The 15,050-nt window shown below is 45.4% G+C and overlaps 1 protein-coding gene across 1 annotated transcript in view; it reads right to left on the bottom strand.

Moving 5' to 3' along the window:
- Positions 1–11,196: 11,196 nt before the first annotated feature.
- Positions 11,197–15,050, bottom strand: part of FER1L6 (fer-1 like family member 6) — a 98,447-nt gene continuing 94,593 nt past the window's right edge. The window contains exons 39-40 of the mRNA XM_023751897.1: positions 12,829–12,929; positions 11,197–11,533 (exon numbers count right to left, since the gene is read on the bottom strand). Coding sequence (XP_023607665.1) covers positions 11,350–11,533; positions 12,829–12,929 — 285 coding nt within the window. The 3' untranslated portion in view covers positions 11,197–11,349. The remainder of the gene's footprint in view (positions 11,534–12,828; positions 12,930–15,050) is intronic.

The raw sequence follows: 15,050 nt of genomic DNA on the forward strand, positions 1-15,050 counted from the left end.
TTCTCTGGGATAAATTGCTACAGTGGGTTGAGCAGTGGGAGTTATGGGGGTCAGATTCACTGGGAGATATGTACTGTGATGCATCTCAGAGGGGAACCGGAACAAATGGCTTGATTTCCCCTCCTTTTCTTTCTTTTTTAAAAAATATTTTTATTGATTTCAGAGAGGAAGGGAGAAGAGAAACACCAATGATGAGAGGGAATCATGGGTCTGCTGCCTCCTGCACACCCCGCACTGGGATCGAGCCCCCACCATAGGCATGTGCCCTGAGCGGAATCGAACCTCGCCTCCTGGTTCATAGGTCAACGCTCAACCACTGAGCCACCGTGGCCGGGCTCCTTTGCTTCTTCGTGTATGAAATTGAACCAAGGGAGTAAGAAGTATCTAGACAAGCCACGTGCACACGGTGCTTCCCGAGTGCAGAGGGGACAGAGGCGGACACGGCGGGGTTTCTCTAAAGGGGAGCCGGGTGCATTTTGCAAATCGGCCTCTGGCTTTGGAGACGTCTGGCACGGGCTTCCCGGAGGCTGCTGGGGACTGAGGAGGATGGGGAGCACCTGCTCACGCCAGGTGCCGGGTTGAGCACGGGAAACGTGCCCTCCTTTCAAAAGCACAGAGAAATAATAAAAATAAAAAGTAAAGGTGTGCGGCGGCATACTAAGGTAAGACGGGGCAGTCTCTATAGACCAGAAACAGGGACACACCTCAACAGGAGCCCTAAACCCGCAGCAGTGCCAGCCTGGGGCGGCACTAATGATCTCTGAGATGAAGGAAGAATAAAATTCGTGGGTTTTTAGTAAGAACCGCGATTATGAAGCCAAAACAGGCAGCGATTTGTTCTTTTAACAAGTGCAGCCTGAAGAGTTAGCAGTGACCCGTGTGGTTCAATATGAAGAGATAAAGAGGTAGAAAATGAAAGGATAAGAAACAGACGGGAACGATAAGCACCCTGTGCATCTAATAGGAATTAAAAAGGACAAAATACCCTGCTGGAGAGGGTGTGGGAAGATTCCTCACCTCAGACATTTTCAGAACGGAAGAAAGACTTGAGCTCTCAAAATGGGGGGGGGGGGGGTTGTGAATTGACCAACTGGAATAATAGAAAACACACACAAAATCCCAAACAAAGAAAACCAAGCCAAACCTGGGCGCAGTGAAGCAGTGCCTCCGAATAAGCAAATAGAGACAATTTCACAGCCACCAGAGGGGAGGCGGATCACGCCAGCGTCGCTGTAGCCACATGAGATGACAGGAGACCAGGGAGGCCCAGCCTCAGCGAGTTGAGGACACGCACCTTCGCACCTGACGGCTGGTAGCTAGCCGCGTGCGAGGGGGGGGTGGAGGGGCCAGCCTTTTTAACAAGCCTGCCAGGTGATGCCCTGAAGTTTGAGAACCAGGTAAATGGCTCCCTGTTAACCCCTTTCTTCCTGCAAAAGCTTGGAATTTGACTTGCCTAATTTTGGCCATTTTTACCAATACCTGGAGTGGCTTTTAGGGACAATATTTTTATATTTTTATTGATTTTTGCTGAGAGAGGGAGGGAGAGACACACACATCATTGTGATAACCCAACACTGACCAGCTGCCTCCCGCACCCGCCCCTCCCCACCCGGGAACGAGCCCACAAGCCAGGCATGTGCCTAATCAGGAATAGAACCCGAAACCCTTTGGTGCCCAGGATGCCCAACCACCTGAGCCACGCGGGCCAGGGCACAAGGACAGTATCTTAACCTGGAAAAATAAAGGGACAGTGGGGTTGCGTTGTAACTCATAGGGCAGGTGGAGGGGAGCAGAAGGGGCTGAGCTGAGCCGTGGTATTTGGGGAGCAGGCAGCTTTCCCGCAGCCACCACGTTACCGGGTGCTGCCTGTTGTGAGGGCCTCCGGGTGGAGGGGCCCCGTCTGTGTGTGACCGTCTCGTCTGTGTGTTCAGGCATTTCTTGGCTCCAAGACAGAGCTTGGAATGGAGTTTGCAATAAACTGACATGCAGGGGAGGAGCCCCTCCCGCCAGCCTCTCAGCCTCTCCCGTGACCTCTCATCAGAGAGGAACTTGACTCGCTGCTGGCTTGAGTGTTTACTGCCTGGCTTTTCTAGGTCTGAGTCCCGTTTCTTAACTGAAGGACTTTTGTCATTTTTAAAGTATTTTCCCCTTCGGCTAAAGAGAAAGAAAAAGTGAGTTTCTATCAGGCACCAGAGGAGAAGCGGTTGGAAGCTTTGCTATTCAGTCCTAGCAGAGACCAGACTCATGCTGTGATGGGCCCAGAGCCAGAACACGAGTGGGTGGAGGTGGTCGGGGTGCCTGCAGCATCACTGTCCACCCTATACGCACCGAGGCAAGTTCCTTAGCCCATGGTCTTGGCCCCTCGGGTGCAGGAAACTGGAAGAACACGCGAGTGACAGTCGGTAGGTGGGACCTGCTTTATTACGAACAAAGCAGCCAAAAGCTGGCCGGTTAGTGGCACCTTATATACCTGCTCAAACAAGAGGCCTCGTGCCAATTAGCGACGCCTGTGCTGTGTTAACCTAAGCAGGTTACATAAGGGTGCGCTTGCGCAGTACGCAGAGTGCTGCTGCTGTGTCCGTGCCTGCACACGTGGGGATGGTGAATGGGCCTTTAGCCTCCCCTGTACTCTGTTCGGGGCCCGACAATACGTCTCAGCCTCAGTCCCAGGCTAGATTACCTTTTCATCTCCGGGCCTCCAGCCCAAGCACAGAGGTGATGGAGGTGGTCAGGAAATGCTTTTCAATAAATGGGTGGATGGATGGGTGGATGGGTGGATGGATGGATGGATGGATGGATGGGTGTATAGATGGATGGATGGATGGATGATGAATTTCTTCAGTTTCTAGTTGCATTGGTTTCTATGTTTCCTGGCACCTCAGGCAAACAGGTCAATTCCTTGATATGCTATTGCAGGTCTTTGGACATTCCCTGCAGTGTGCAGAGCGCCCATCCTCACTCTTTTTGATCACGCACCCCTCCCCAGGCCTCCACTTTGAATGAAGAGTCTTAGGGACACTTAAGGCCATGCGTTCAGGAAGTAGCTGAATTGAGAGCCAAAATCCATCTCTTAGGATTCTCTCCTCCGTTAAGCAGATAATAGAGCATATTATGCCTTCAGCTCAAAAGGTGGGAAATGCTACTTAACTGCGGAACATAACATTAAATCACAATTTCAAGTCAGAGAAGGTACAGGGGAGGACAGTATAGTCTGTGTTTTGAGAAAGTCCCGATAAGAACTACGGTTGATTCTGATTGAGAGGGGGAGGGTAGGGAATCAGATACTTCTTTTCACTTGCAGGACTACCCCTGGGTAATCTCAAGGTCATCAGGTAAACTTGGAACACGTTTCTAATTTCCCTTACAGTCTGCGCCAGCCCTCCGAGGGGAGGCCGGGTGGAAGCAGAGCCCAGGCCGCCCCACGCGTTTGTCTCTGTGTCCAACTCAAGCGGCCGGTGCCTGAATCCTCCAGAGAGACCTGCGTTGCCAACATCCCTGCAGGGCTCGGGGACAAAGCAGCTCCCAGCCAGGGCTTTGAGCCGGAGAGGGGCATTGTCTGCTGTCGGCTGGGCCACAGCCCAGCTCTGGCACGGAGGCGCTCGCAGCCATTGTAGGAGGAATTGCAGCCCTGGGAGATGGCAGTGGTTCCAGCTGAAAACACGGGCTTTGTGGAAAATCAATTCGCTGAAAGCTAATTTGCTGAAAGCCAACTCACCAAATGACCAAGGCGCTGAATTATTGAAGAGTTTTTAGGACTTTAGGACGTTTTAGTTTCACCCTTGCCCCGCCCCTGCCCCTGCTTCTATGTGAGCGACGCTGATGTGGGGAGAGGGGCGAGAGAATGTTCTTAAACATGGCTTACCACAGTCTATTCTTTTGTGGACTTCTGTCCTGCCTCTGCTCCCAAATCTGGCCCGTCCCTGCCTCTTGCTCCACCTTCCCTCTACCATTTAAACTCAAATGGGTGTGTTTTTCCTTAAAAGTCATTTCAGATCCCCTGTAATTTTGGAGACACGCAGGCCACAGAAAACCTGACTAATAGGTTAGGGTCCCCCCACACCCCTTTGTAAAAACTCTGGCTTCAGTACTCCTATGGAGAGATGGCTGCTGTACCTCCAAGCATCACATCTACATCCCAGAAAGGAACCAAAGGGGAAGATCAAAGGCAGAAAGCTGGGCCACTCCTTGTGTCAGGGACGCCAGAGCATTTGAAAAGCCCCGGCCAGCAGACTTCTTCATACCTGTGACTGGCCGACACCTGTCGCACAGCCACACCCATCTCACCTATGCCCACATGTCCATCTGTTCCCACCCTTGAAGCTGGAGGTGAAACGATGGTGGGTGAACTGTCCTAGGCCTGGTTTAAGGTTTTATGCAAACGCTTCTAGGGCTGTGTGAGGGAATAAGAGTTTTTAGGTGGTTGTGATCTTATCCAGTGGTTCTCAACCTGTGGGTTGCGACCCCTTTGGCGGTCGAAGGACCCTTTCACAGGGGTCGCCTAAGACCATCCTGCATATCAGATATTTACATGATGATTCATAACAGTAGCAACATTACAGTTATGAAGTAGCAACGAGAATAATTTTATGGTTGGGGGTCACCACAACATGAGGAACTGTATTTAAAGGGCCAGAAGGTTGAGAACCACTGTAATAGACCGAATTGGGTCAAGAGTCCCAATTTGAGGGTTATTACGATGACTGCAATCCCATTTCTACCCATCAGTCATGAAGATCTGAGGAAACTCAGTAGGCAAGGATGAATAAATAAGGCAGGATGACAAGCTCATATTGATTCTAGGGTCAGATAAAATATCTGGATCACAGAAGCACAAAGTGCACTGGGACCTGGCAGAGGAAAGGGAGCCCCCTGCTGGTGGGGAGGACCAACACGAGGACAGCGTCATACACTTCTAAGGCTTATTTTTAAATGGGCCCCAGTGCATCGTAAACTGACACCAGTACAAATTTACTTCTACTCAGTGGCCACCCGCTGGTGCCCCTGCATGCGGGGGCCCTAACCGCTAAGACTCCAGCTGTGCTCCCTGAACCCCACAGGAAGAAAAGGGCTGTCTGGGTATTTCCTAGGAGCCCCAAGTGAGCGCTTAGAGCCTTAAGTGGTCCTGGAGAAGGAGCTCCGGAAAGCCATAAAAATGATTCACTGCTCTCTGAATTTTGTTGTTTTATTAAAAACCAGTCAGCTTACAGTTAGCAAGCACTTTCATTAAATCATCGTAAGCATCACAAAGACTGGTACAGGCAGAACATTGGATAATTCTTGAGAGAGAAAATAGTCTCTCGCCGGCGTACTATAATGTAATAGCTGTTGTGTTGGGAATAAAGAGAAAAGATAGTTTTGAAACCAAACAGAACTTCCCTGTAATTAACTCTGGCACCTAATTATTTGATCTGTAACTGGGAACAGTCATACCCGCGTATCGCAAGCATTACTATTATTCCCCAACGTCTGGTTCTCCTCTATTTCTGAGTTCACGGGGGAGGGCATGGCAGTTTCCTGCTCTCTGGACGTTGGGCATGTCCACGTGACTCGTGTTGACCGAGGAAAGGTGGGTGGAAGTGTCTTATGTTAATTCCATAGTCACTGTTGGAGACTCATTGCTCTATTTTTCTGGCCCAGCAGTTGTGGAACTTGTGTTGATTTGAAGGGTCCATATGATCAGAGCAGCCTCCCCATTTTTCTGCCCCCCTATTCTTTGTGGGGGCTTCCATCGTCAAGGTTGCCTCATGATTCAAGGTAACTGGTGGAGCCCCAGCCATCACATCCACACCCCAGGTGGGATGAAAAATGAAGAGTCTGTCAGTTGAGTGAACCCTCCTGTGAGCCCTACCATTGAGCTCTGCTCACATAGCCTTGGCTCCCCTCAATCTCAGGAGACTGAAGGCCGTTCTCTCTGAGCTCAGCACATTGCTGCCCCCAGTAGAGCTGGACCTCTGTGACCGAGAAAGAAGGTGAACATGGAAATCTGGTATGCAGCCAGCAGGTTCTGGGATGACCAAGTGCCTTCTACCCTGCCTGCTTCTTCACAAAATTCATTTCCAAATCTAAGTTCTATGTCTGACCTAGAAAGAGCCCAGTTAAGCCAGCCGGCGTGCCTCAGTGGTTGAACATCTGTCTGTGAACCAGGAGGTCACGGTTTGATTCCTGGTCAGGGCACATGCCCGGGTTGTGAGCTCAATTCCCAGTGTGGGGCATGCAGGAGGCAGCCAATCAATGATTCTCTCTCATCATTGATGTTTTTATCTCCCTCTCTTTCTTCTCTGAAATCAATAAAAATACTTTTTTTTAAAAGAGTTCAGTTAACTGTCTGCACTCCAGAGGTTGTTTCTGCATTGGGGTGGGGAGATTCTCATCACAAGATGTGGCAAAATGAGAAAAAAAAATGTCAAGAAGATCTGGGGTAGGACAAATGAGAGATTTCTGCTACATTTTCTTAACATCAAATGTGATGATTCAAGTAAACGGAGACTTAAACAGACATCTGCAGTGTTGTATAAACCACATTTGAAATATTCCAGGGGTTTGGCTGAACCCCTAAGGCACGGGTGAGCCTTCAAAACTTATTAAGGAATTTTCTGAGTGGAGGCAGCCCCACTCACCTTAAGTCAGTCATTAGCCTCTCAGAAAGGAGAGGGCAGGGGCAGGAGAGATGGTTCTGGACTTGGAGCTTCGATCTGTTACAAATGGGCTGGCTGGTTTTGGAAATACTGGAGCTGTGTCCTTGTCTGCAAAATGAGACAGTTGGGAGAATTAGTGAGAAAATATGGGTATTACTTTGTTATCTACAACAGCATTCAGCAAACAGTAGTTGTTTGCTCCTTAAATAGTAAGTAATCATTAATTTGGATGCTAATCGATGTAAGAAGTAAACGAGGTACTTTATGAATGTTCCTCTACCTCTATCCCCAGTAAAGACCACAACCCACCACCACACATGCCCGCACACAGACACTCCTATAGGATGGATATTCTCTTCATTTTATTTATCAGAAAGATGCGGTTCAGAGTGGTTGAGTAACTTGGTCAAGGTCACACAGCTAGTGTCTCTGCCCAAGTTTCACTGCCATTACATCAGTTTTTCCACAGCACAGTGATTCAGAGAAAATTAGAGTGTTCTCTTCTCAAATCGCCCTTTATAAGTCATGGCGAGCAGAGACAATCAAGTGTTCCCTCTTGATTTGGAAGGAACTACTTACTGCTGTGCAAAGGGAAGCTGGATTTCAGTCTGACTTGGAAACTCCCGAGGCAGAGAGGTGGGAAGAAATGGCAGCAGCTTTTCCTCACCATCTCTGCATGTGCCTCATCCATCCATTGTGCTGGGGAGATTTTCATGAGTCAAGGAGGGATAGAATCCCTCTTTTTGTTTCCCGAGACAACTGTCACCTAAGAGGCTGAACAACGAAGGGAAACATCTTGTTCCAGAGAGAAAAGTGTCTGTGGGGCCTCCTTCTTTCATTCGCCATAATCATCCCCCCAACCTCCAAAGCTCCACTGAAATGACTTCCAAATTGGGCTGAATTGCGAGGCCTGGGTGAGAATTCTCAGTGTGGTAGACAGAATAATGCCCATCTCCCCACCTCCCCCCAAAAAATCCATGTCTTAATTTCTAGAATCTGTGAATATGTTACTTTACAAGGCAAAGATCTTTGAGGATATGATTATGGACCTTGACATGGGGAGATTTTCCTGGGTGATCTGGGTGAGTCCAATATCATCACCTGGGTCCTCAAAAGCAAGAACTTTTCTGACTATAATCAGAGAGAGAATTGACTGCAGAAGAAAAGCACAGAGAGATGTAACATGGTTGGCTTTGAAGATGGAGGACGGGGCCACAAGCCAAGGAATGCCGGCAGCCTCTGGGAGCTGGAAAAGGACAGGAAACAGATTCTCCCCAGGAGGGAAGACAGTGATTATATTGAGATGTTCTTTCTGCTCCCACTGTTTTGTCCTGGTTCAATCCTTCAGTCTGTAATTACATTTGTGTTTGATTATTTGATTAATGTCTTCTCTGTCAAACTCCATGCCCCATTAGAGCAGAGATTTACTTTATCTGATTGTGTACTTTTGTGTTCCCAGTGCTGATCCCCACACCTGGGATGAGGATGGAGTGCAATAACTATCTGCTGAATAAATAAACACCAACTGGCCCTGGCTGTGAAGTCAACCCTGTATTTGCCATTTATGTGTCTTTTAAGAGAAAGAGCAAGAAAGGTGCCAAATGTTTCAACTACTGAAGACACAGAATTGGATGTCCCATCGTGTGGGTTGTTTGGTGGTGGTGTTGTTGCTGGAATTAATTTTGCTTTGCTTAGTTTGAGGGAAAGAATTCAAATGTAAAACACATAAACAAAACCACTAGGAAACAGATTTAAGCTGTAAAAAAACTTTAACTTGCCAAATGAATAAATTTAATCTTATTTAAGAACACAAGTAGGGACTATAACAACTCCTTGGGAAATTAGTTTTTAAATATGTTTATTTGAAAACTGCAATATCTTCAGGGCCAGGGCTGCAAAATTAGGCCTAGAACATTATTGTATTTTTTTTTCATTACTGTATTTTTTTACACACAGCACAGGTAATAACCTATGTATAGAACACAAGACATAGCTGATTCCAAAATTATCCTTGCTTACCGCTTCTTCTCACATATTTATGATGCCATCTGATCTGAAAGTGCTTCAGACACCTGTGCTCAAGGCTTTTCAGCATTTGGACATTAAAGCAAAGTTGACGAGCTCTATTTAACTTGAAAGGATTGTCCATTTTTAGCTTGTTTTTACTGTGGATGTGAATAAGGTGCATTGCTTAGAGTTGACTTGTCATTTCACTGTCCAGAATCTAGTGGAAAGTATGGTACCTTACTTCCAAATCCATCCTAAAATAATAACGTTCTTTTCATTTTCAACAACACAGGTGTACAGTGTGCTTTTCTTTTTCACTTAACAAGTATCTGTTAAATTTCTACGGTGTGCAGAATTCTATGATAGTCATTGGGGTAGAGAGGCAAGGAATTGAAATCTGTCCTCACGTAGCCACCATTCTAGTAAATCCCAAATACTGGAATCCTGTTTGTACATGTCACATTCTATATATTTTTTATAAACTGAAACCTGTATAATTTTATTAATCAATGTCACCCCAATAAATTCAATAATAAAATAAAATGTTCTAGTTGTTGTGCTTTTTCTTAAACCTCCTGCATGAAACATGTGCCCTACCGGGTGCTCTTCTTGGACACCCCATAATTCGGAGACAAAACAATATTTTGAGAAACTACTAGAATGCAAGATTCAAGGCAATCTTTGTCTTATCTCTGTTGCATCCCCACTGTCCAGCACATAGGAGACACCCAGTAAATATTTTTAAATGAACATATTTATTAAACTTTTTACATTAAAAATAGTACATTTCTATTTTAAAAGTTTTAGGAGAAACTACAAGAAGGAAAAAAAGATACAGCTATTTAAAAATAATCACTATTAACATTTTGGCATATTCCTCCAGACATTTTATTTATGCATGTATATATTTTCTTTTTACATCATGCTACACATACAGTTTTCTAACCCATCTTTTAAAATTTACAATGTACTCAGTGTATATATTACATGCCCTCTAGTATTTTTGACCACCTCATTATTGGAGATGTTACTCCACACCTTATGCAATTAATCCCACTAGGAAACGTGGCCAATGTCTTCAATGCTCTATTTTCCAGGACTTTGGGAAAACAGGACATCATGGTTACTAGGGCGTGAGTATCCAGGGCCAGAATTCAGTGAATAACTAAGTTTAAAATCACACTTCTTTGATGAACCAAGAACATTCTGGAATGACTTTCCATGTGGAAGTAAACATCCTTTATTTTAGAACAGTTACATATGTGGCAGGCTAGCTAAAGAAATCAATAGCCATGTACTTCCGGGATCAAGAGGGGAACCTCAATCAAGCCTCCTCACTACCACCAAATAGCCCCCCTGGTAGAAAGAAGAAGTGGTGCATATTTACTTGTGTCTGAGGCTAAACACCCCAATTCCTTTGTTCCCTTATTCTGGGAACACCGGCCCCTCACTTTCACTCCCTCCTTCAGGTGGGGCAGCACATCCAGACTGGGTTACTTTGAAGAGCCAAGGTTCACTTTCAAGAAAAACCGGCCCCACCTGACCAGTGCTAGGCTGTTGTTTCTAAGACTGCTTTTGAAATTCATCTCTGCCTGGGAGTCTGACAGACCCTACCACAGATGGTGGTAAGACTAAGTGTTGAATGGCGCCAACGGTGGTCATTCGGATCATGATTTATGGGTCGTGTCTGGTGGGCTATGTACCTGGCTGAAGAGAATTCTCATGATACTTGGGGCTCTGCCCCTGCCTCTACACACATACTCAAAATTATTTTTCATACACAAAATTCCCACTTGGAAATTGCCATAGAACATATCCAAATGGATTTTTCCGGAACTCACTACCACCGCCAATCACAAGCTTTGCAAGTGTTGACTTTAATGGAAAACCAGCCTCCTCTCACCTCTAGACGGGAATTTCAACCATGAAATATTCTAGGTGATTTGTGTGATTTTTTCTCCAAGCTAGTTTTGCAGCCTGAATAAGTAAATGTGTTTTGCAAACTGTAAGGATTAAACAAGCTTAAGATCTATGGGACAGGTTGAATACCTAGTAGTTGCTAAAATGTGTTCAGTTTATTTGCCATAAAATTTTTATTTGAAAGAAAGTACTTCCAATAAAATCTCAGACACAGAATTAAACTTTTCAGAATAAAACCAGTTACATAAAGAAAACATTCACCTAAATCAATTTGAGGTCACCGTTGATTATTTCATGCTTCCCATGGCTGAAAACATGACTTAAAGCTTATGTGTGAAAGGTGGTGGCAGGGGTCAGGGTGAGGAGGGACTGCTCCTTTCCCGTCTCCTCCAAGAAGAGCTGATCTGGCCCTAACCGGTTTGGCTCAGTGGATAGAGTGCCGGCCTGTGGACTGAAAGGTCCCAGGTTCAATTCCGGTCAAGGGCATGTACCTTGGTTGTGGGGACATCCCCAGTAGTGGGTGTGCAGGAGGCAGCTGATCAATATGTCTCTCTCATCGATCTGTATCCCTCTCCCTTCCTCTCTGTAAAAAATCAATAAAATATATTTTTTTAAAAAAGGAAAAGCTGCTCTGTCCCTAGACATAGTGACTGGTTCTGAGGCCCCTTGGGTTCATCCCATTAGCACCCAGCACAGTGCCTGCACAGAGCACCCTTTCTTCTGTATTTACAGGTGAGGAAGAAGAGAGGATTCATAGAAAGGGAGGGCCCAGGTCCTCCATGATCCTCTAGGAGCCCACAACAATCTTTCGGCTGATGGCGCCTGGCAAGGTGTAGATGAAGAGGACCAGGAAGATGATGAGGATGATCAGAATGAAAGCGATGATGATGTACTTCTTGTAATTCTTCCAGATGAGGTGGTACAGGCACTTGAAGGGGCTCACAAACCAGGAGAAGGAGGTGTCTGGGCGGCTGAGAGAGAAGCGAGAGAAAATTAGGGAAGGGGGCCATGTTGTCCTCATGTAGGGCTCTCTAGACCTCAGGGAGAATTTCAGACTCCACTTCTCCACAAGGAGAAGCCTGACAACAGGAGAAGAAGACTGTGTTGCCTTAAAGCAGAAGCAATCTAGCATTTGGGGTAGTAATGATTCCTCATCATTTATAGTTTGGCCTAGAGGAGGGCAGGAGTCTAGTTAGAACCCAGACGGAGGTCTGAGTGCCCTCCATCTGACCAACCCTGACAAGCTCAAGCCCCACCTCTTCCATGAAGCCCACCTTGATCACCCCAGGCCATAATGACCTTCCTCATTTCTAATTCCTACCTTACCTATCACTTCTCACTAGACTTAGCCCCCTTTGAACTTAGCATATTTGTCTTCTACACTCTAATAACTATTTTATGAGTCTGTGTGTTCTCCCTACAAAGATTGAAGGCTCCTGGAAGCCAGAGATTATGTCTTATATTTCTTCAGTGTTATTCATAGTAGATACACACTGTAGGAACTCAATAAATAATTTTGAATTAATCTATAAATAAGTTTCTAACACTATGATATATATAAGAGAAGGGACCACTTATCTTGAGACACTTGCAGCCTGGGGAGGGATAGCACAAATACAATTTGAAAGAGTATTTTGTATCCATATTTCATATCTGTATATATTTACTTTTTAATTGATATATAACCATGGATTAAATTGAATAGAGTAACGCTTCTAGTAATTCTACTTCTGGGAATTTACTTTAATAATTCATAAAGGGGAAACATTTTCATATTATAATAATGAAAAAAGGTAGATATAAACAAAATATTCAGTTATGGGGTGGTAACCAATTCAATTATGGCCATTAAGGAATATTCCATAACCATTAAAAATCCTAATTATGACAACTGTGGAAACAAAGCAGAACTTTTCAGCAAAGCGTGCATGAAACATTAAGACAATTTTGTATGCATGATCAGAGAACGAGTAGGAAAAAATTCATGTGACATTCACATAAAGAAAGAGTAAAGAATATTATGAAATTCTCCTAGAAAAGCTTTTGTGGTGGTATTACAGAAACAAGCCTTCTCCGTTTGCCTCTGTATTGACGTTAGAATATTTTTCAATAGAAACGAAAAGCTATGTAGATTGGAGGCACCTACTGGCTGCCTCCTGGCTTCTCAGTTTGCCCAGAGGGTCCTCTAGAAATGGCCCATCCTCTGTGACGGGGACTGCAAAGGGCCGCTCCCATTTCGGATGCTCCCGCCCACGACCCCACTCACTTGGGCTTGGCCAGGGGCTCTGGCTCCTTCCGTGCTTTCCCGACAGGGTTTTTCTCAGCCTCCTCCGCAGTAACCAGGTGGAACTCGGCCTCCACCTTCCCCTGCACAAAGACAAAACTCGGTTTCTAGTCACAAAGACCTGCTGGGGCACCCCCAGCCTTCCAGAAAAGTGTTATCATGTGGGAGGTTGCCAGGAAGCATTTTGACTATCCTGCTACTTTATTCTGAGAAATACTGTTATTTTTTTGGTCCTGGGAGAAGCCATTTTTATGATGGACAATAAAAGCCCTGAAATGATGTTACTGTTGAGTTTTGTGAAAAGAGTCCCACATGTACTAGTACACAGACACACTTATACTGTCACATGTGCTATTTAATTTGTAATCATTTAATTTCTGAAGAAATATTAATTAAAGAAAATTACAATAATTAGAAAGGGGGCTGCTTACTTAAGTGCCGGAACCTTTTGAAATCTGCTGCTGTCTTTCTTCTCTGTCAATAGTTCTCAAGAGGAAATAGGTGGGTGTGTCTCCATATCTGCTGAGTGGCTTTCCCATTATCCTTCATTGTTATTACTGTCCCTACTAATTGTTTCATAATTATCCTTTTATTCTACCACTTGTGATGTAAGTCTCAGATTATCAAAGAATGAGACAGGCCTCTGCAAAAGGTAATAGTCTTTCTTTCTTGTTTATTCATTTATTTACGACTGGTAGAAAGGCAGCCTGGGGCAGCCACTGTGGAAAACAGTGTGGAGTGTCCTCAAAAAATTAAAAATGGAACTGCCGTTTGACCCAGTGACCCCATCTCTGGGAATATATTCTAAGAATCTCGAAACACCAATCAGAAAGAATGTATGCACCCCTCTGTTCACAGCAGCACTATTTACAATAGCTAAGACCAGGAAACAGCCCCAGGGCCCATCAGCTGCGGGACATTCACACGGTGGAATACTAAGCAGCTGTAAAAAAGAGAAGGATCTCTTATCCTTGGAGACAGCATGGAGGGACCTGGAGAGCATTATTCTAAGCAAAATAAGCCAGTCAGAGAAAGACAGTATCACATGATCTCTCTTGTATGTGGAATGTAATGAACAAAATAAACTGATGAACAAAATAGGTCTAGAAACATGGAACAGACTACAGAATCTCAGAGGGAAGGCAGGGGAGGGTGGGAAGAGATTAACCAAATTAAAAATTTATATGAACATATGCATAGCCCATGGACACAGACAACAGTGCGGCGAAGGGCTGGGGGTGGGACGGGAGCGGGGTTAAGGGGAAAATATCTGTAACACTCTCAACAACAACAAATTATAGTTGTTACCTGTGACACTATTTCATGGAAACACATAATGTAAGGAGAAGCATATCCTGCCCACACAGAAAACACCCATAGATGTTCTAAGGACCCATACTCCCCCAGGAAAATAAAAATGTAAAGAAAAGCGAGGCGGAGATTATAAAGTGAATTCTTCCCCAGGCAGAGTCACGAGTTAGCACCATGCAACTTGGTGTCACACAGGCAGCAGGGCAAGGTGCTTACTGACCTATTCTGATAAATGCCGCTCCTCATCCCCTATCTCTCCACACAGAGCGTTCAGTCATCAGCACTCAACCAAGCAGCACATGAAGGTCTTAAGCTAATCACAGCCCCCAAGTGTAATTTTTAATCAGAGCTGGGGCGGGGAGGACCTTTTGAGAGACTATTAACTTAATGGCACCTCTGGATGGAGGGAAAGGTCCTGAAAAGACTAGATTGGTCGTTTCTGCACATGTTATTTATGGCTTCCAGCTTCACCAGGCCTGAGAGTGATGCCGGGAGGCTGAGAAGAGGCTGCGTTCAGGTCGGACGTGCCTTCTTTAGCAATGGTGCTTGCTCATTCACACACAGCCCTCTCGGGCATGAGAGGAGGCATTCTCGTACCGTCATGGTGGGGACATATGCTGGCAAAATCCTCTAGGAAGAGGATTACACACATACATACATAGATACATACCTGCACAGGTATATGCATACACATTTGTATGTGTGAGTGTGTGTGCATTATCTTCAATTGTCATACTCTAGACCAGTGGTTGGCAAACTGCGGCTCGCAAGCCACATGCGGCTCTTTGGCTCCTTGAGTGTGGCTCTTCCACAAAATACCACCTGCAGGCACGCATGTACAGTGCGATTGAAACTTCGTGGCCCATGTGCAGAAGTCGGTATTTTGTGGAAGA

This window comes from Myotis lucifugus, unplaced genomic scaffold, assembly GCF_000147115.1.
Source record: "Myotis lucifugus unplaced genomic scaffold, Myoluc2.0 scaffold_27, whole genome shotgun sequence".
Classification (NCBI taxonomy): domain Eukaryota; kingdom Metazoa; phylum Chordata; class Mammalia; order Chiroptera; family Vespertilionidae; genus Myotis; species Myotis lucifugus.